The sequence below is a fragment of the Ambystoma mexicanum genome, chromosome 3q (assembly GCF_040938575.1).
Source record: "Ambystoma mexicanum isolate Mex_15411 chromosome 3q, UKY_AmexF1_1, whole genome shotgun sequence".
Lineage (NCBI taxonomy): Eukaryota > Metazoa > Chordata > Amphibia > Caudata > Ambystomatidae > Ambystoma > Ambystoma mexicanum.
In genome coordinates, this window is record NC_090926.1 from 1,296,255,676 (window position 1) to 1,296,276,323 (window position 20,648).

The following is a 20,648-nucleotide window of genomic DNA, read 5'->3' on the forward strand; positions in this document are numbered from 1 at the left end:
CTGTAAAAGAGAAACACCGTTTCCCTTCGACGGTTCAGTTCCCCAGCTGCACATGATTACCGAGCCATGCAACGCTGGGTGTGTTTTGCTTCGCCAGCCTTGCATATCACATTGGAAATGCTGGCTGGTGCACTGCATGTCGGTGTGCGTGAGGGGGAGCTCCTGCGCCGCCTCCCACATACGGACAGGGCAACCTGGAGCCAGGCATTTCAGCACTCATGCGCTGGCCCCTGCAGAAGGTACGTTTATGTTCATTTATTTTTTATGTAAATGTGTATGGATGCGTGTAGGCTTGCGTTACAAGGGAGTGTATGGTGATGGGTGCTCGTATGAATGAGAGTGATTGCTGTGTGTAGGTGTTTTGGTCCATTGAGCTGATTTTGGAGTGGGGGATAAAAAGGGGGTGGGGGGAGGGTTGTACAACAAATGCATTTTAAAAATGCATTTGTTGCACAATCCCCACCAGCCAAAATCAGCACTCCTTCCGAGGCGCTGGAGCCCAGGGGACAGCGATGCTATTTTATGGTATCTACCACAGATGTCCAGTCAAAACTCCCATGCTTTCCCCCATGGCCCCCCAGCACCAATTGCAAACTGGCTTTTTACCCATTTTTTTAAGTATGCTCTTAAATGCAACATTTTAGCGATTATTTAAAAAGAATTCACATGCCGAAATCCCCCCCCACGAACCCATCGATTGGTTCGGGCTCCCTCACTGCGCTCGGCCGCTATGGCATTTTTGTGGGAAATATTAATGCACTTTCACTTAACTGGCCCTCAGGCTGTGTTGGGAAAGGGGTGGGGGAGCCCAGGGTCTGGCGTGGGGTGGGGGAGCCCAGGGACTGTGGTGGGAGCAGGATCGACGGGAGCCATGGGAAAGTGGTGGGAGCAGGGTGGGGAGAGCACAGGGACTGTGATGGGGTGGGGAGAGCCCAGGGACTGTGTTGGGAGCACTGGGATAGCAGTGAGAGCAGGGTGGGGAGAGCCCAGGGGCTGGGTAGGAGTGGAATGAAGGAGCCCAGGGACTGTGTTGGGAGCAGGATGGGCGGGAGCCATGGGATAGCGGTGGGAGCAGGGTGGGGAGAGCCCAGGGTCTGGGTAGGAGTGGAATGAAGGAGCTCAGGGACTGTGTTGGAAGCAGGATGGGCGGGAGCCATGGGATAGCGGTGGGAGCAGGGTGGGGAAAGCCCAGGGTCTGGGTAGGAGTGGAATGAAGGAGCCCAGGGACTGTGTTGGGAGCAGGATGGGCGGGAGCCATGGGATAGCGGTGGGAGCAGGGTGGGGAGAGCCCAGGGTCTGTGATGGGGTGGGGAGAGCCCAGGGACTGTGTTGGGAGCACTGGGATAGCAGTGAGAGCAGGGTGGGGAGAGCCCAGGGTCTGGGTAGGAGTGGAATGAAGGAGCCCAGGGACTGTGTTGGGAGCAGGATGGGCGGGAGCCATGGGATAGCGGTGGGAACAGGGTGGGGAGAGCCCAGGGTCTGGGTAGGAGTGGAATGAAGGAGCCCAGGGACTGTGTTGGGAGCAGGATGGGCGGGAGCCATGGGATAGCGGTGGGAGCAGGGTGGGGAGAGCCCAGGGTCTGGGTAGGATTGGAATGAAGGAGCCCAGGGACTGTGTTGGGAGCAGGATGGGCGGGAGCCATGGGATAGCGGTGGGAGCAGGGTGGGGAGAGCCCAGGGTCTGGGTAGGAGTGGAATGAAGGAGCCCAGGGACTGTGTTGGGAGCAGGATGGGCGGGAGCCATGGGATAGCGGTGGGAGCAGGGTGGGGAGAGCCCAGGGTCTGGGTAGGAGTGGGATGAGGAGCCCAGGGACTGTGTTGGGAGCAGGATGGGCAGAAGCCATGGGATAGCGGTGGGAGCAGGTGGGGGAGCCCAGGGACTATACTGAGAGTAGGGTGCGGTGACGTGTGCAATAATTCATAGCCATTTGTACATATTGTCCATTTGGCATTTGGGGGGGCAGGCCTGCCCAAATCTGCTCAGGCGGGGCCCAGGCCAAAAAGGTTTGAAGACCACTGCCCTAGATTCACAAACACGGAAGCTGATATGCTACACATGTTCTAGTCATGCCCCAACATACAGAAATATTGGGAAGAATTAGCAGATAAAATGAATAGAGGAGGCCTCAACTAGAACCAACTGACGCCCTCTGCCTGCATGCTTGGCCGCTTTACGCGCCCCCGACACACACTATAAATCCAAGATGAAGGCTTTAGCGTTTATACTAGCTAAGCGCAGAATAGCAATGACGTGGAACTCTGCAAATGGCCCCAATATCGAGGACTGGGCACTGGCTGAAACGACAGCCTGGAGACGCGCAGCACACAGTGACACAACAGCATGGAATACTAGGACACAGACTGTTTGGCTCCACCCACATCAGTCACGAAGAAGGAATATGAACCCCTACAAACACTACTACCTATTCAACACCGTGAACAGCTAAGGGCAAAGTCTAAAAATAAATTATACCATGGCAACAAAGGGGGGAGGGAAATCGAGGCATGTTGGGGAACACGCATAGGTAGACTAACTTCATCAATGCCAAAATGTAATATGCATAGGACTGTATAATATACAGGTATTTACATGAGAATTCTAATAAAACCTGTTTTAAAATAAAACTCGTCAGAGCAGAATTTGAACAAATCAAATAGATACTTAAAATTACAAAGACGGGGGGAAATAATGCTGGAAAGACGTAATTTTTGGTCTTTGGTTAATAATGGGAAAGTCCGAGACGGGGGCTTCTTGGGGCACACATCTTAGGACTCACGTCCGCGTGCCTCTCAATGTCCCTTCTCCTTGAATCCGCCTCTGGAGGTGGTTGCAAATTTGATTTTAAAAAGCCTCTACAGCGAGCGCAGCAGAACCAAATGGCGCCACTAATTCAATCCTCAAAGCAGACTCAGCATTCTGGGCAATGATTATTCTCCTGCAAAATATTATCTTCCAGAAGCGTTTCCCGGAGAGCTGGAAAACTGCAGTAATCATTCCAATTTACAAGGATCCTACCAACTATCGTCTGATCACCCTACTTGATGCTGACAGCAAGATCTTTGCTCGGTTGTTCTCGAAGAGTTAGAATGTTGGGCCGGAACGAATGGTATCAGTCAAATCTCAAATCGGCTTCAGAAGAGGCATGTGACCCCCCTAAATGGCCTAATAGTAAATATGTTGCAGGAGAATTCCTGGAAAGTGGTCAATTCCCCTAGCCGGTCAGATAGCACAGCATGCGAAGCACTCATCCCGGATATCTGTGTGCAGCCTGCTGTGGCAGGTTCGAATCCTGGCAAGGTCAACTCAGCCTTTCATCTCTCCGGGTCGATAAAATGAATACCACTCTGTGGGTAATAAGGTCTTCGGTTATTTGGGCGCTCTGAGGCCTACGGGTGTGCAGGGCTATATATGAAATACATTATTATTGATCTTTCAAAAGCTTTTGAAACCATAAATAGAAGTCACTTGTGGGAGAAATTAAGAACTTGGGGCATTCCCCCTGGCCTCTTAGCAATATTGATTTGCATCAAGACAACCTTTCTTTTTAGACTAAACGCTCAGGGACACCTCAAGTCCAATAAATACAGAGAGAGGAGCTGATCTAAACGAGGCGTGGTATGAGCAGTGTAGTGGAGGTCCCAAGTACAGCCCGCACTCCAACCATCCATTTTGAAGTACCAGGAACGTTCACGCCGAAATATGCGACATACGAGGCGCAAATAAACCAACAGAGCCGCAGCAGGGCTCTGCCCAGTACCTATTAGAAGAACAGCACCTATTGAAGTACCTATACCTAAGAAACCATGGACAGTAAAGTACCCATTGAGAAAACCATATCAACCAATGAAACGAAATGAAGATCATCTGAGTACAATCCCTGAAGAAACCAAGGTCTTCATGGAAGACGAATGGTGACGACACAAGAACCCGGACTGACTCACATATAGAAGAGACGACCAGAGAAGGACGTAAAGAGACGAAACGCCATGAATAAAGGACATTGCGAACCTAAAGTGAAAGGACGATGTCAAATGTAAGAAGCTTAAGCTGTAAGCATGACAAAGATATTCAACCAGTTTACTCATGTGCATATGCTTGGAACCGCAAGAAACACACGGCTTGCTATGCTTAGTAGAAGACAGATTGCGGCAAGCGCCACCTATACAGATCTACCTCAAGAGGCACGATATATAATCATACTTCCACTTTGCATAAGAAGCAGAAATAACCAAAGGTTACTAAAGGCCACACAAGGAGAGCTTCATATTTAACAAATCGAGAATAAAAAGAAGAATGAAACTCAGCAGAGGCAAATCGTGCCAGAAACACCAAGGTCATATCAGCTAAAATACATGAACAGTAGCTACAATTAATGAAGCAAGGAGCACAATATCCTGCTCAGAAAGGTCAAGATAAGAAGCCAAAGGCAGGTGGTGGGTAAAGTGAAAATCAGATACACGAATTACATGAAGAGGCAAATTAACGGTGTCTGAATCACACGGCCAGCCGTCACACCTACGCATGGCAGCAGGCCAGGCGAAGATATCAGAACTCTTCTAGGCAGGAGATGCAGTCTCGAGGCCAACCACAGTGAAATAATTTACACATGGCCACTAAAGTGATGATTGATTGTAGCAAGGACTGGAGGAAGGCCGGGGGAGCTAGTGGGCACCCTGCACCTGGCCGACCATTCTGCGTGCTGCTAAGCCAAGTGGAAAAGTATGAGTGGGGTTGGTGCCAACCCAATCATAATACACCAAGTAATCTAGGGTCCTATTGTTAGTAGAACCAATGAGACGTTGTCCTTTTAGTGACGTCTATAGTAGCAATTTTCAAGGAAGGGCTACGATGCCCCATCTGACAGTGTTTACCCAATCCCCTCACTCTGTTACCATATACAGATTTAGTACCTATATTAAACTTTCCTGAGCCAATAGAATTGCATGCCAACTTTTAAGCGTTGCACGTCAGTGATGACAAATTTTTAGTATGAATGATGTGTTTTTATGAAGTTCGTTGGAGTTGTGAAGCGAGAGAGAAGATCACGCATTCGCTGATATTCATGAGACTCCCCGTTTTTTGTACGTGTCATTAAACGGACTCCCTTTGCCAAACCATTGAGTTGTCATTATTGGTTTGGTGTTTGAGTATAATTAATTTGAGTATTAATCAGCACCCCTATCCATCTCACGAGTGCTGCTATCTTACCTTCAAGTGATATTGGGCAAACCCCAGCTCAATGGACTGGTTGCGGGTCCTGGTGCACAGCATGCTTTAGCCAGTCCAGGATTGGATCCCGTAAAATCAGTTGAAGTATGCTGACGAGATCTTCGGTTTTACGCCTCGCGGTAATCAACACCCATTAACTGTGATAAGGGCCTATGCAGCTAGAAATGATTTACTGGTTAACCTGCTAAGACTAACATGAGGTTCTGTAACTCGACCAAAAAAGGGGTCAGTACCAGATGGTCCCTCAACACAGTCTATTCCATTAAAGCCACACCCACATACGATGTTGGTGGAAAGTAGGTTAAAAGCCAAGATGGACCAAATATCAAGTTAAATGAAGAGCCGTAATGGAACTTATTGCAGTTTCTCCATCACATTATTAAAGTTCTAGAAAGGGAAAGCTATACCGACATGGATACACGGCATGGATGTGGAATCAGGGAAAGCTGTACCGACATGGATACACGGCATGGATGTGGAATCAGGGAAAGCTGTACCGACATGGATACACGGCATGGATGTGGAATCAGGGAAAGCTATATAGAAATGGATACACGGCATGGATGTGGAATCAGGGAAAGCTGTACCGACATGGATACACGGCATGGATGGGGAATCAGGGAAAGCTGTACCGACATGGATACACGGCATGGATGTGGAATCAGGGAAAGCTGTACCGACATGGATACACGGCATGGATGTGGAATCAGGGAAAGCTGTACCGACATGGATACACGCCATGGATGTGGAATCAGGGAAAGCTGTACCGACATGGATACACGCCATGGATGTGGAATCAGGGAAAGTTATACCGACATGGATACACGGCATGGATGTGGAATCAGGGAAAGCTATACCGACATGGATACACGGCATGGATGTGGAATCAGGGAAAGCTGTACCGACATGGATGTGGAATCAGGGAAAGCTATACCGACATGGATACAGGGCATGGATGTGGAATCAGGGAAAGCTGTACCGACATGGATACACGGCATGGATGTGGAATCAGGGAAAGCTGTACCGACATGGATACAAGGCATGGATGTGGAATCAGGGAAAGCTGTACCGACATGGATACACGGCATGGATGTGGAATCAGGGAAAGCTGTACCTACATGGATACACGGCCTGGATGTGGAATCAGGGAAAGCTGTACCGACATGGATACACGGCCTGGATGTGGAATCAGGGAAAGCTGTACCGACATGGATACACGGCCTGGATGTGGAATCAGGGAAAGCTGTACCGACATGGATACACGGCCTGGATGTGGAATCAGGGAAAGCTGTACCGACATGGATACACGCCATGGATGTGGAATCAGGGAAAGCTGTACCGACATGGATACACAGCATGGATGTGGAATCAGGGAAAGCTATACCGACATGGATACAGGGCATGGATGTGGAATCAGGGAAAGCTGTACCGACATGGATACAGGGCATGGATGTGGAATCAGGGAAAGCTGTACCGACATGGATGTGGAATCAGGGAAAGCTGTACCGACATGGATACACGGCATGGATGTGGAATCAGGGAAAGCTGTACCGACATGGATACACGGCATGGATGTGGAATAAGGGAAAGCTATAGGAAAGCTATAGCAACATGATACACGGCATGGATGTGGAATCAGGGAAAGCTATACCAACATGATACATGGCATGGATGTGGAATCAGGGAAAGCTGTACCAACATGATACACGGCATGGATGTGGAATCAGGGAAAGCTATACCAACATGATACACGGCATGGATGTGGAATAAGGGAAAGCTGTACCGACATGGATACAGGGCATGGATGTGGAATCAGGGAAAACTGTACCGACATGGATACAGGGCATGGATGTGGAATCAGGGAAAGCTGTACCGACATGGATACACGGCATGGATGTGGAATCAGGGAAAGCTGTACCGACATGGATACACGGCATGGATGTGGAATCAGGGAAAGCTGTACCGACATGGATACACGGCATGGATGTGGAATCAGGGAAAGCTGTACCGACATGGATACACTGCATGGATGTGGAATGAGGGAAAGCTGTACCGACATGGATACACGGCATGGATGTGGAATCAGGGAAAGCTGTACCGACATGGATACACGGCATGGATGTGGAATCAGGGAAAGCTGTACCGACATGGATACACGGCCTGGATGTGGAATCAGGGAAAGCTGTACCGACATGGATACACGGCCTGGATGTGGAATCAGGGAAAGCTGTACCGACATGGATACACGGCCTGGATGTGGAATCAGGGAAAGCTGTACCGACATGGATACACGCCATGGATGTGGAATCAGGGAAAGCTGTACCGACATGGATACACAGCATGGATGTGGAATCAGGGAAAGCTATACCGACATGGATACAGGGCATGGATGTGGAATCAGGGAAAGCTGTACCAACATGATACACGGCATGGATGTGGAATCAGGGAAAGCTGTACCAACATGATACACGGCATGGATGTGGAATCAGGGAAAGCTATACCAACATGATACATGGCATGGATGTGGAATAAGGGAAAGCTGTACCGACATGGATACACGGCATGGATGTGGAATCAGGGAAAACTGTACCGACATGGATACAGGGCATGGATGTTGAATCAGGGAAAGCTGTACCGACATGGATACACGGCATGGATGTGGAATCAGGGAAAGCTGTACCGACATGGATACACGGCATGGATGTGAAATCAGGGAAAGCTGTACCGACATGGATACACTGCATGGATGTGGAATGAGGGAAAGCTGTACCGACATGGATACACGGCATGGATGTGGAATCAGGGAAAGCTGTACCGACATGGATACACGGCATGGATGTGGAATCAGGGAAAGCTATAGGAAAGCTATACCAACATGATACATGGCATGGATGTGGAATCAGGGAAAGCTGTACCGACATGGATGTGGAATCAGGGAAAGCTATACCGACATGGATACAGGGCATGGATGTTGAATCAGGGAAAGCTGTACCGACATGGATACACGGCATGGATGTGGAATCAGGGAAAGCTGTACCGACATGGATACACGGCATGGATGTGGAATAAGGGAAAGCTGTACCGACATGGATACACGGCATGGATGTGGAATAAGGGAAAGCTATACCGACATGGATACACGGCATGGATGTGGAATCAGGGAAAGCTATAGGAAAGCTATACCAACATGATACACGGCATGGATGTGGAATCAGGGAAAGCTATACCAACATGATACACGGCATGGATGTGGAATCAGGGAAAGCTATAGGAAAGCTATACCGACATGGATACACTGCATGGATGTGGAATGAGGGAAAGCTGTACCGACATGGATACACGGCATGGATGTGGAATCAGGGAAAGCTGTACCGACATGGATACACGGCATGGATGTGGAATCAGGGAAAGCTGTACCGACATGGATACACGGCATGGATGTGGAATCAGGGAAAGCTATATAGACATGGATACACGGCATGGATGTGGAATCAGGGAAAGCTGTACCGACATGGATACACGGCATGGATGTGGAATCAGGGAAAGCTGTACCGACATGGATACACGGCATGGATGTGGAATAAGGGAAAGCTGTACCGACATGGATACACGGCATGGATGTGGAATCAGGGAAAGCTATATAGACATGGATACACAGCATGGATGTGGAATCAGGGAAAGCTGTACCGACATGGATACACGGCATGGATTTGGAATAAGGGAAAGCTATACCAACATGGATACACGGCATGGATGTGGAATCAGGGAAAGCTGTACCGACATGGATACACGGCATGGATGTGGAATGAGGGAAAGCTGTACCGACATGGATACACGGCATGGATGTGGAATCAGGGAAAGCTGTACCGACATGGATACACGGCATGGATGTGGAATCAGGGAAAGCTGTACCGACATGGATACACGGCATGGATGTGGAATCAGGGAAAGCTGTACCGACATGGATACACGGCATGGATGTGGAATCAGGGAAAGCTGTACCGACATGGATACACGGCATGGATGTGGAATGAGGGAAAGCTGTACCTACATGGATACACGGCATGGATGTGGAATCAGGGAAAGCTGTACCGACATGGATACACAGCATGGATGTGTGTGGAATCAGGGAAAGCTATAGGAAAGCTATACCAACATGATACATGGCATGGATGTGGAATCAGGGAAAGCTGTACCGACATGGATACACGGCATGGATGTGGAATCAGGGAAAGCTGTACCGACATGGATACACGGCATGGATGTGGAATCAGGGAAAGCTATAGGAAAGCTATACCAACATGATACATGGCATGGATGTGGAATCAGGGAAAGCTGTACGGACATGGATGTGGAATCAGGGAAAGCTATACCGACATGGATACAGGGCATGGATGCGGAATCAGGGAAAGCTATACCGACATGGATACAGGGCATGGATGTTGAATCAGGGAAAGCTGTACCGACATGGATACACGGCATGGATGTGGAATCAGGGAAAGCTGTACCGACATGGATACACGGCATGGATGTGGAATAAGGGAAAGCTATACTGACATGGATACACGGCATGGATGTGGAATCAGGGAAAGCTATAGGAAAGCTATACCAACATGATACACGGCATGGATGTGGAATCAGGGAAAGCTATACCAACATGATACACGGCATGGATGTGGAATCAGGAAAAGCTATAGGAAAGCTATACCGACATGGATACACTGCATGGCTGTGGAATGAGGGAAAGCTGTACCGACATGGATACACGGCATGGATGTGGAATGAGGGAAAGCTGTACCGACATGGATACACGGCATGGATGTGGAATCAGGGAAAGCTGTACCGACATGGATACACGGCATGGATGTGGAATCAGGGAAAGCTGTACCGACATGGATACACGGCATGGATGTGGAATCAGGGAAAGCTATATAGACATGGATACACGGCATGGATGTGGAATCAGGGAAAGCTGTACCGACATGGATACACGGCATGGATGTGGAATCAGGGAAAGCTGTACCGACATGGATACACGCCATGGATGTGGAATCAGGGAAAGCTATATAGACATGGATGTGGAATCAGGGAAAGCTGTACCGACATGGATACACGGCATGGATGTGGAATAAGGGAAAGGTATACCGACATGGATACACGGCATGGATGTGGAATCAGGGAAAGCTGTACCGACATGGATACACGCCATGGATGTGGAATCAGGGAAAGCTATATAGACATGGATGTGGAATCAGGGAAAGCTGTACCGACATGGATACACGGCATGGATGTGGAATCAGGGAAAGCTATACCGACATGGATACACGGCATAGATGTGGAATCAGGGAAAGCTGTACCGACATGGATACACGGCATGGATGTGGAATCAGGGAAAGCTGTACCGACATGGATACACGGCATGGATGTGGAATCAGGGAAAGCTGTACCGACATGGATACACGGCATGGATGAGGAATGAGGGAAAGCTGTACCGACATGGATACACGGCATGGATGAGGAATGAGGGAAAGCTGTACCTACATGGATACACGGCATGGATGTGGAATGAGGGAAAGCTGTACCTACATGGATACACGGCATGGATGTGGAATCAGGGAAAGCTGTACCGACATGGATGTGTGTGGAATCAGGGAAAGCTATAGGAAAGCTATACCAACATGATACATGGCATGGATGTGGAATCAGGGAAAGCTGTACCGACATGGATACACGGCATGGATGTGGAATCAGGGAAAGCTGTACCGACATGGATACACGGCATGGATGTGGAATCAGGGAAAGCTGTACCGACATGGATACACGCCATGGATGTGGAATAAGGGAAAGCTATACCGACATGGATACACGCCATGGATGTGGAATCAGGGAAAGCTGTACCGACATGGATACACGGCATGGATGTGGAATCAGGGAAAGCTGTACCGACATGGATACACGGCATGGATGTGGAATCAGGGAAAGCTGTACCGACATGGATACACGGCATGGATGTGGAATCAGGGAAAGCTGTACCGACATGGATACACGGCATGGATGTGGAATCAGGGAAAGCTGTACCGACATGGATACACGGCATGGATGTGGAATCAGGGAAAGCTGTACCGACATGGATACACGGCATGGATGTGGAATCAGGGAAAGCTGTACCGACATGGATACACGGCATGGATGTGGAATCAGGGAAAGCTGTACCGACATGGATACACGGCATGGATGTGGAATCAGGGCAAGCTGTACCGACATGGATACACGGCATGGATGTGGAATCAGGGAAAGCTGTACCGACATGGATACACGGCATGGATGTGGAATCAGGGAAAGCTGTACCGACATGGATACACGGCATGGATGTGGAATCAGGGAAAGCTGTACCGACATGGATACACGGCATGGATGTGTAATCAGGGAAAGCTGTACCGACATGGATACACGGCATGGATGTGGAATCAGGGAAAGCTGTACCGACATGGATACACGGCATGGATGTGGAATCAGGGAAAGCTGTACCGACATGGATACACGCCATGGATGTGGAATCAGGGAAAGCTCTACCGACATGGATACACGGCATGGATGTGGAATCAGGGAAAGCTGTACCGACATGGATACACGGCATGGATGTGGAATCAGGGAAAGCTGTACCGACATGAATACACGGCATGGATGTGGAATCAGGGCAAGCTGTACCGACATGGATACACGGCATGGATGTGGAATCAGGGAAAGCTGTACCGACATGGATACACGGCATGGATGTGGAATCAGGGAAAGCTGTACCGACATGGATACACGGCATGGATGTGTAATCAGGGAAAGCTGTACCGACATGGATACACGGCATGGATGTGGAATCAGGGAAAGCTGTACCGACATGGATACAGGGCATGGATGTGGAATCAGGGAAAGCTATATAGACATGGATACACGGCATGGATGTGGAATCAGGGAAAGCTGTACCGACATGGATACACGGCATGGATGTGGAATCAGGGAAAGCTGTACCGACATGGATACACGGCATGGATGTGGAATCAGGGAAAGCTGTACCAGGTCTTCCTTGTGTCGCTTTGTCCATAATGAGGAGTGGCTTCAAACAGAAAGACTCTCCTAGTGTCACGAAACATTTCTATCTGTGGAACTCATAAAAGCACTAAAAGCTCTGGACTAATTTAAAGATGTAGTATTGTACTGAGTTGGAAAACCCAGAGACTGGTTACAACAAGTAAAATGAATTTATGACACATTTGTTTTAATAAGGTCGTTTTAAGAACATCGTATATCAATGTTCTATTATGTGAAAATAGAAATGCAGGACTAAAAAAAATGTTCAAAAATTCAACCCCGACAATCTAATCCACCCCCCTCCACACACAATCCAAACCCCCCACAAAAGCACGCACACAATCCAACCCCACACACGCACGCACACAATCCAACCCCCCCTGCACAAATACTACACACTATCCAGCACTGCACACACTACAAGCACTCTGAGCTATCGCGTTGCTCGGGCCATTGTGGGAAATTCAGCCAGTTCTTTTTCTTGGAATGCAGCGATCGGCAGTCCTAAACTACAATTCCCAGAATTCCAAGAAAATGGGATGGGTAGATTTCTCACTGTTAGGGAGAATTCTCATTCTATGGCTAATTTCCCCTCTCCTAGTGAATCCCTCAGCAGCTTTGCTGGATTTCTGGAGTTTATTTTTTCCACCTGGTAAGAGAGTGAGCTTTTCCCCCACTCTTATCCATGTTTTGCCATGTGCATTTATACTGTTTTTGTGATTGTGGACTCTGGAGTACACCATTTCAGTAGCCCCACTCGGTGTGTTACACAGCACCTTCAGTGCAGTGACACAGGGTTGTCTCTTAAACTTCCCACCAACTCCGTTTTCTGGGGCTGACTACTGTCCCCCAGAAAAGAGTAAAGTTGCCATTAACTTTACTTAGTCACTTAACCACAGACCCAGTACACCGCATCTTATATGGAGTATTGAAAGGGTTAATTCTTAGCCCTTTTTATCTGTGCCTCTTGGAGCATTGTTTCGCTCCCTTAACATTAAGACTTGGCTGGTGGCAGTGGTACCTACCCTAATTTTCCTACCGCGGTTATATTACATAACGTGGTAACGTTTTAGGCTATTTTAGTAGCCTCGAACTTAAACCCGCTTGCCCAAATAATTTTTATTTCGGTTCTGGTTGGGTTTAATCGCCATTTCTTTTTGTTAACATCCTTCTTGGGTCTTTCTTTGCGCAGCAAACCAGGTTTGCCTCCTTTGTTCGCCGTTGGTTGTCCGGGCTGGACAACCCCCCCTGCTGAGTGATTGACAGCCAGGCTGTTTGAATGGGAGATTTTGGCATAAAAGGTAGGACTCTTGGGCTAGAAGGCAGAGTCGCCACTGGAACTGCAAAGAACCGAAGAGAAGCGGAGAAGACTGCTGCTGCAACCCCGAGTCCCGGTGAAGCCTTGCTGCCGTCCTGAGCTATCTACACTTCAACGACAAGAGAAGATAGAGTCCGGAGTCTTCTTCCCTTGAGCCTGGTGGGATCAACCAGCTCACCCTTTCTGAATCCTCTCCTGGTTCGAAATCACTGCTGTGCCGTAGTGGTCCGGATAGCCATCAGAAGAGCCCTCTCTTGATTTAAAGGAGCGCACCTTTATTCATAGTTGTCTTTCGCTGCTGCTGGCCTCATCCCTGGGTAGTGCAAATCGCTCCAGATGTCCTTGTCCCCACGACTGAAGCCGCAGGAACCGCGAGTCTGCAGGAACTACTAGTAACAACTGCTGTGTGACCCGCTTTTTTCCAACGAATAAGGTACTGTGCACATTTGGTTGTTCTCTCCGACTGACCATCCGGAATCGGGGTGAACCCTTTTCCTCCATGAAGATTTGTTCTTTCTTCCCTCCCTCTTATAACTTTTCCTTCCATCTGAGAATATCTAAGTACTCTTGGCATCTCGAATCTCGAACTGTTCAACGTGTGATCCTCGGCAACTGAGCATCTGCTCCATTGACACTGGCGCCGGCCTATTGACTTTAATCTGTACCTTTGAATGAGTCCTCCGATTTCCTTGCCTAGACAAAAGTATTACCTGTGATTTCATCCACTTTTGCCTTGTTTGAAATTCTAAAAGTACAAAGTGTGTTTTAACTTCGTGAGTATTTCTATTTGCGGGTACGCGTTAGTATCGCAACACCGGTCTGTCAAGTCCTAATGTACTTACCTTGAATTTGCTGGGACAAGTGGAATTGGTTGTATGTGGTGTATTTTACGTGTGGTTTTGAATTTATAAAAGTGAATTGTTTTATGAACAGATGGTTTAAAATAAATGTACTTATATTTTTCTACCTGAAACCTTGAGTCAGTGTTTGCTTGAGTCACAGTAATTGTGGTCCCTTTGTGTAATCTCTACTACTGCTCATATACTCTTGAGATAAGCCTGGCTGCTCCACCACTGCTACCACTCTGACTTAGTAGTACAGGCTTGCACCAAAGGTAAAACTTGTATTACCACTTGTAGTCTTAATTGTGTGTAGTGGTCCGTAAGGGTACTGCACATGATTCTGCCTAACACTCACATAGAACAGTGAGCTCTGCACACACTATCGTGCCACCCTCCTCCCTCACACCCAACCTACACAGACACTCCCTCCCACACACCCAACCTATGCAGCCCCCCAATGTAAACCTAGAAATTCGCCCCCACACACCAAACCTGTACAGACCACACACCCAACCTATTCACACACTGCCCGACACCACCAACCTGCGCTTACTCACCCGGCACCACCAACCTGCGCACACTCACCCGGCACCACCAACCTGCGCACACTCACCCGACGCCACCAACCTGCGCACACTCACCCGACGCCACCAACCTGTGCAGACCTCCCTCCACACACCCAGGACAGTGCCAGGCTTGGGCGGGGTAGTCCTCTACTGCGACACCCAGACTGGGCTCAGACGGCAAGAAGCTGTCACACTCCTCACCTCGCAGATCAGGGCATGTACATACACCCCTGTGCCAGGTTGTGACTGGGCCTCAGCAAGCGTGCAGAGGACAAAGGCCTGCCCAGGCGATGATATCAATAGACCCTCTGTGTGGAAGAACCTCTGGGCTCAGCTTTTAGTTGGCCCGTGCCCCCAACGATTAGCCTTCCTTTGTTTCACTAAATAGCCTGTGAGATGCAGAGGTGTAGACAGGGGAGGGCCTGGGAGGGTCCAGAGGGAAACGGGTAAGGGTGTGCGTGTCAGTGCGTGTGTATGGGCGAGTGCGCGTGTGTATGACCAGATGTTTAGAGGGGGGGGGCGAGCAGTGGCTTTGGAGTATGAAGATTCTTTTGCCAGGAGCATGGCATGTTTACTGGAATTTCTGGGAAAAGCGAAGCCAGCTTGAGTGTTATGTGAACGAGGGTTTGGTGTGGGCGGGGGTTCTGCAATGGGGCTGTCTAGGTTCTACTGTGGCAAGGCTTGTGGACTGGCATTAAGGGCAAAGCCAACAGGCGTGTTCTCACATGGGAAAGGGGGGGACGTGTTGCTTTACTGTGGCATGGCTTGTGGACTGGCATTAAGGGCAAAGCCAACAGGCGTGTTCTCACATGGGAAAGGGGGGGACGTGTTGCCTTACTGTGGCATGGCTTTGTTTTACTGGTGTTGGAGTCGAAGGCAGCATAAGTGTTCTTACAGAGGCGGGGGTTGGGGTATTTCTGCAGCCCGCGGGGCAATGTTTTATTACTGTGGTGTGACTTTACTGGCGATGGGGGCATTACTGTCATTACTCCCATTCCCCAACAGTGTTCTTATATAAGGGGGGGGGGTTGTGTAATGAACCATGTAAATGATTTGCCATTTTTATAGCGCTTTTGCCAAAGCATTCTACAGAAAACTATTTTATATAATGACCCAACCCAAGCTGGTGCTCATTTATCGACCTCAGAAGGATGAAAGGCTGAGTTTGCCTTGCCGGGATTTGAACCTGCAAACCGCTCTCAAATTGCAGCAGTAAACGCTGAACCCACAGAACTATCTTACCAGCTACCCAGCCAGGGCATGTTTTCTTACTGTGGCGTGGCTTTTTTTACTGGAATGAAGGCAAAGACACCAGGAGCCTGCTCTTACGTGAGGATACGGCGTGCATTGGGCAGAGCCGGCATGGGCAGGTTTTCTTATAGTAGGATTACTGGCATCATGTGAATGTTAAAGGATCTCCACCCCCCTGGCTGGGCAAAGCATCACGAGTATTTGCTTATGAGGGAATAGTGGCATATACAGGGACACCAGAATGGACATGTGTGGGCACAAGCGACATGGAAAAGCTTTACACTTGCAGAGCCCTGGCAGACGGTGGGCCGAGGCATCATGGAGATGGGTGACATTTGCAGAGCCTTGGCAGACGGTGGGCCGAGGCATCATGGAGATGGGTAACACTTGCAGAGCCCTGACAGACGGTGGGCAAAGGCATCATGGAGATGGGTGACACTTGCACAGCCCTGGCAGACGGTGGGCAGAGGCATCATGGAGATTTGTTTTTACACTTGCACAGCCCTGGCAGACGGTGGGCAAAGGCATCATGGAGATTGGTGACACTTGCAGAGCCCTAGCAGACGGTGGGCAGAGGCATCATGGAGAAGGGTGACACTTGCAGAGGCCTGGCAGACGGTGGACAAAGGTATCATTGAGATGGGTGACACTTGCAGAGCCCTGGCAGACGGTGGGCAGAGGCATCATGGAGAAGGGTGACACTTGCAGAGCCCTGGCAGACGGTGGGCAGAGGCATCATGGAGATGGGTGACACTTGCAGACGGTGGGCAAAGGCATCATGGAGATGGGTGACACTTGCAGAGGCCTGGCAGACGGTGGGCAAAGGCATCATGGAGATGGGTGACACGTGCAGAGCCCTGGCAGACGGTGGGCGAAGGCATCATGAAGATGGGTGACACTTGCAGAGCCCTGGCAGACGGTGGGCAGAGGCATCATGAAGATGGGTGACACTTGCAGAGGCCTGGAAGACGGTGGGCAAAGGCATCATGGAGATGGGTGACACGTGCAGACACGTGCAGAGCCCTGGCAGACGGTGGGCAGAGGCATCATGGAGATGGGTGACACTTGCAGAGGCCTGGCAGACGGTGGGCAAAGGCATCATGGAGATGGGTGACAAGTGCAGACACGTGCAGAGCCCTGGCAGACGGTGGGCAGAGGCATCATGGAGATGGGTGACACTTGCAGAGCCCTGGCAGACGGTGGGCAGAGGCATCATGGGGGTGGGTGACACTTGCAGAGCCCTGGCAGACGGTGGGCAGAGGCATCATGGAGACGGGTGACACTTGCAGAGGCCTGGCAGACGGTGGGCAGAGGCATCATGGAGAAGGATGACACTTGCAGAGGCCTGGCAGACGGTGGGCAAAGGCATCATGGAGATGGGTGACACATGCAGACACGTGCAGAGCCCTGGCAGACGGTGGGCGAAGGCATCATGAAGATGGGTGACACTTGCAGAGCCCTGGCAGACGGTGGGCAAAGGCATCATGAAGATGGGTGACACTTGCAGAGCCCTGGCAGACGGTGGGCAAAGGCATCATGAAGATGGGTGACACTTGCAGAGCCCTGGCAGACGGTGGGCAGAGGCATCATGGAGAAGGGTGACATTTGCAGAGGCCTGGCAGACGGTGGGCAAAGGCATCATGGAGATGGGTGATACTTGCAGAGCCCTGGCAGACGGTGGGCAGAGGCATCATGGAGAAGGGTGACACTTGCAGAGCCCTGGCAGACGGTGGGAAGAGGCATCATGGAGATGGGTGACACTTGCAGAGCCCTGGCAGACGGTGGGCAGAGGCATCATCGAGAAGGGTGACACTTGCAGAGGCCTGGCAGACGGTGGGCAAAGGCATCATGGAGATGGGTGACACGTGCAGACACGTGCAGAGCACTGGCAGACGGTGGGCAGAGGCATCATGGAGAAGGGGGACACTTGCAGAGCCCTGGCAGACGGTGGGCGAAGGCACCATGGAGATGGGTGACGGTGGGCAGAGGCATAATGGAGAAGGGTGACACTTGCAGAGCCCTGGCAGACGGTGGGCGAAGGCACCATGGAGATGGGTGACACTTGCAGAGCCCTGGCCGACGGTGGGCGAAGGCATCATGGAGATGGGCGACACTTGCAGAGCCCTGGCAGACGGTGGGCGAAGGCACCATGGAGATGTGGTTCAAAATGCTCCTGTGCATGGTTGATGACTTGGCATTTAACTTCATGTTTTCCCCCAGACTCCCCCCCCCCCCACGCAGCCCTCACCCAGCCGCCATGCCCGACTCTCCCCCCCACACACCCAGCCTATGCATACTCACCCCCCACACACCCAACCTATGCAGAATCCCTCCCCCACACACCCAGCCTATGCAGACTCCCTCCCCCACACACCCAGCCTATGCAGACTCTCCCCCCCACACACCCAACCTATGCAGACTCATCCCCCACACACCCAACCTATGCAGACTCCCTCCCCCACACACCCAACCTATGCAGACTCATCCCCCACACACCCAACCTATGCAGACTCATCCCCCACACACCCAACCTATGCAGACTCATCCCCCACACACCCAACCTATGCAGACTCATCCCCCACACACCCAACCTATGCAGACTCCCTCCCCCACACACCCAGCCGATGCAGACTCCCTCCCCCACACACCCAGCCGACGCAGACTCCCTCCCCCACACACCCAGCCGACGCAGACTCCCTCCCCCACACACCCAGCCTACGCAGACTCCCTCCCCCACACACCCAGCCTACGCAGACTCCCTCCCCCACACACCCAGCCTACGCAGACTCCCTCCCCCACACACCCAGCCTACGCAGACTCCCTCCCCCACACACCCAGCCTACGCAGACTCCCTCCCCCACACACCCAGCCTATGCAGACTCCCTCCCCCACACACCCAGCCTATGCAGACTCCCTCCCCCACACACCCAGGCTATGCAGACTCATCCCCCACACACCCAGCCTATGCGCACCCTACCCCACACAATCTACACCCCCCTGCTGAAATGTCAGAGCTCTCACATGTCCAAGTTCATGCATGAATGAGCCACACAGGGCCGCTTTTTCTTGGAATTCTGGGGTTTGTAGGCTACAATTTAAAATGGGAAATAAAAAAACAATTCCCAGAGTTTCCAGAAAACCTCTCTGAGTGGCTTTCTCGCGAATGGAACTGGGAAACTGATGGGAGATGAAGTCCAAAGTATCTGGAGGGCCACAAGGAGTAGCCATGAACTATGCTCAAGACACAGCAAATGCACAGATTCTGCGTCCTCCACACACAGTCGCGACAACACCGCTGTGCCTCAAACGGGCAGAGCACCCACGAGACAGTTCCCAGGTTTCCCGGCCATGCACGAGAAGGCCAGCCCGTTCCGTTTATTCACTACAAGTCCCAGAAGTCCAAGCATACGCAGGACTGCGTGGACTGCTCACGCACAGCCACAGGAAACGTGGGAGCCCTGCACACAGCGTATGCCCTCAGCACCACTCCGAATGCGTGGGCAGCCACAACCCCAAAACCGAAATGCACACATCTCCCAAAACCTACACAACAAGAGCGCCCCCAAACCAATGTACAGGGCACCCTGAAATAGATCCCCATTGTACACGCTACCCCAGCCAAAACTGGGCAGCCCCCCCCCCCTCCCTTCCACTGCGGCCCCTACTTGTTCATACAGTGCTCTCGATGCCCTGTTTGCCCTGCACTGTAAACCCACCACACGCACCTACTGTGCATGCATGCCCTCTCTACTCACATGTCCAGTTTGATAACGGGCTCCTTCTGCAGAGCGGGGCGCCCCAGGCGCGGGTTCCTTGACATCTTTCAAGGAAAGAGGCACGCGAGGGTCAGTGGAATGGCTCCCAACACAACACAACACAACACAATGGGACTAGTGGCACCTGTCAATCATGCAGTCAATCATGCAGAGCAGCTTAGTGTAACACTGGACATGAACCGAGGCACCCGCTCCACCGGGATCTAGTCTCGCTGCACCTCTCCCCATACTTATGGTGGGACGTGAGGTGCCAGGGCCTGTGCCCACAGGGCCTGTGCCCACAGGCCTGGCCACCATCGTGCAGCCTGCTGCCCCTTCTGCATGGCGGGGTGCAGCCGTGTGAGGCAGCACACAGCACCCCCATGGCAGTGCATGCTGGGAGGCCCCATGCATGTAAATTAGACGCTCATTCCATAGGCTTTCCTGCTCCTAAAGCCCGGCCGCCAAGGACCCCTGCACCTCCCCGCTGGAGCCATTCCATCCACGGTTAGCATGGCGTTATATCAGGGCACTGCCACTGCCCCCGCCCCCCAAATAACGCTGCTGTGCTGGTCTCGGGAGGATAGCTCAGGAGCAACACAC

The 20,648-nt window shown here is 51.0% G+C and overlaps 1 protein-coding gene across 1 annotated transcript in view; it reads right to left on the reverse strand.

The window, feature by feature from the left end:
* The window catches only part of LOC138447897 (afadin- and alpha-actinin-binding protein-like), a 149,535-nt gene extending 129,289 nt beyond the window's left edge, over positions 1-20,246 (reverse strand). The window contains exon 1 of the mRNA XM_069604400.1: positions 20,046-20,246. Coding sequence (XP_069460501.1) covers positions 20,046-20,110 — 65 coding nt within the window. The 5' untranslated portion in view covers positions 20,111-20,246. The remainder of the gene's footprint in view (positions 1-20,045) is intronic.
* Positions 20,247-20,648: the final 402 nt, after the last annotated feature.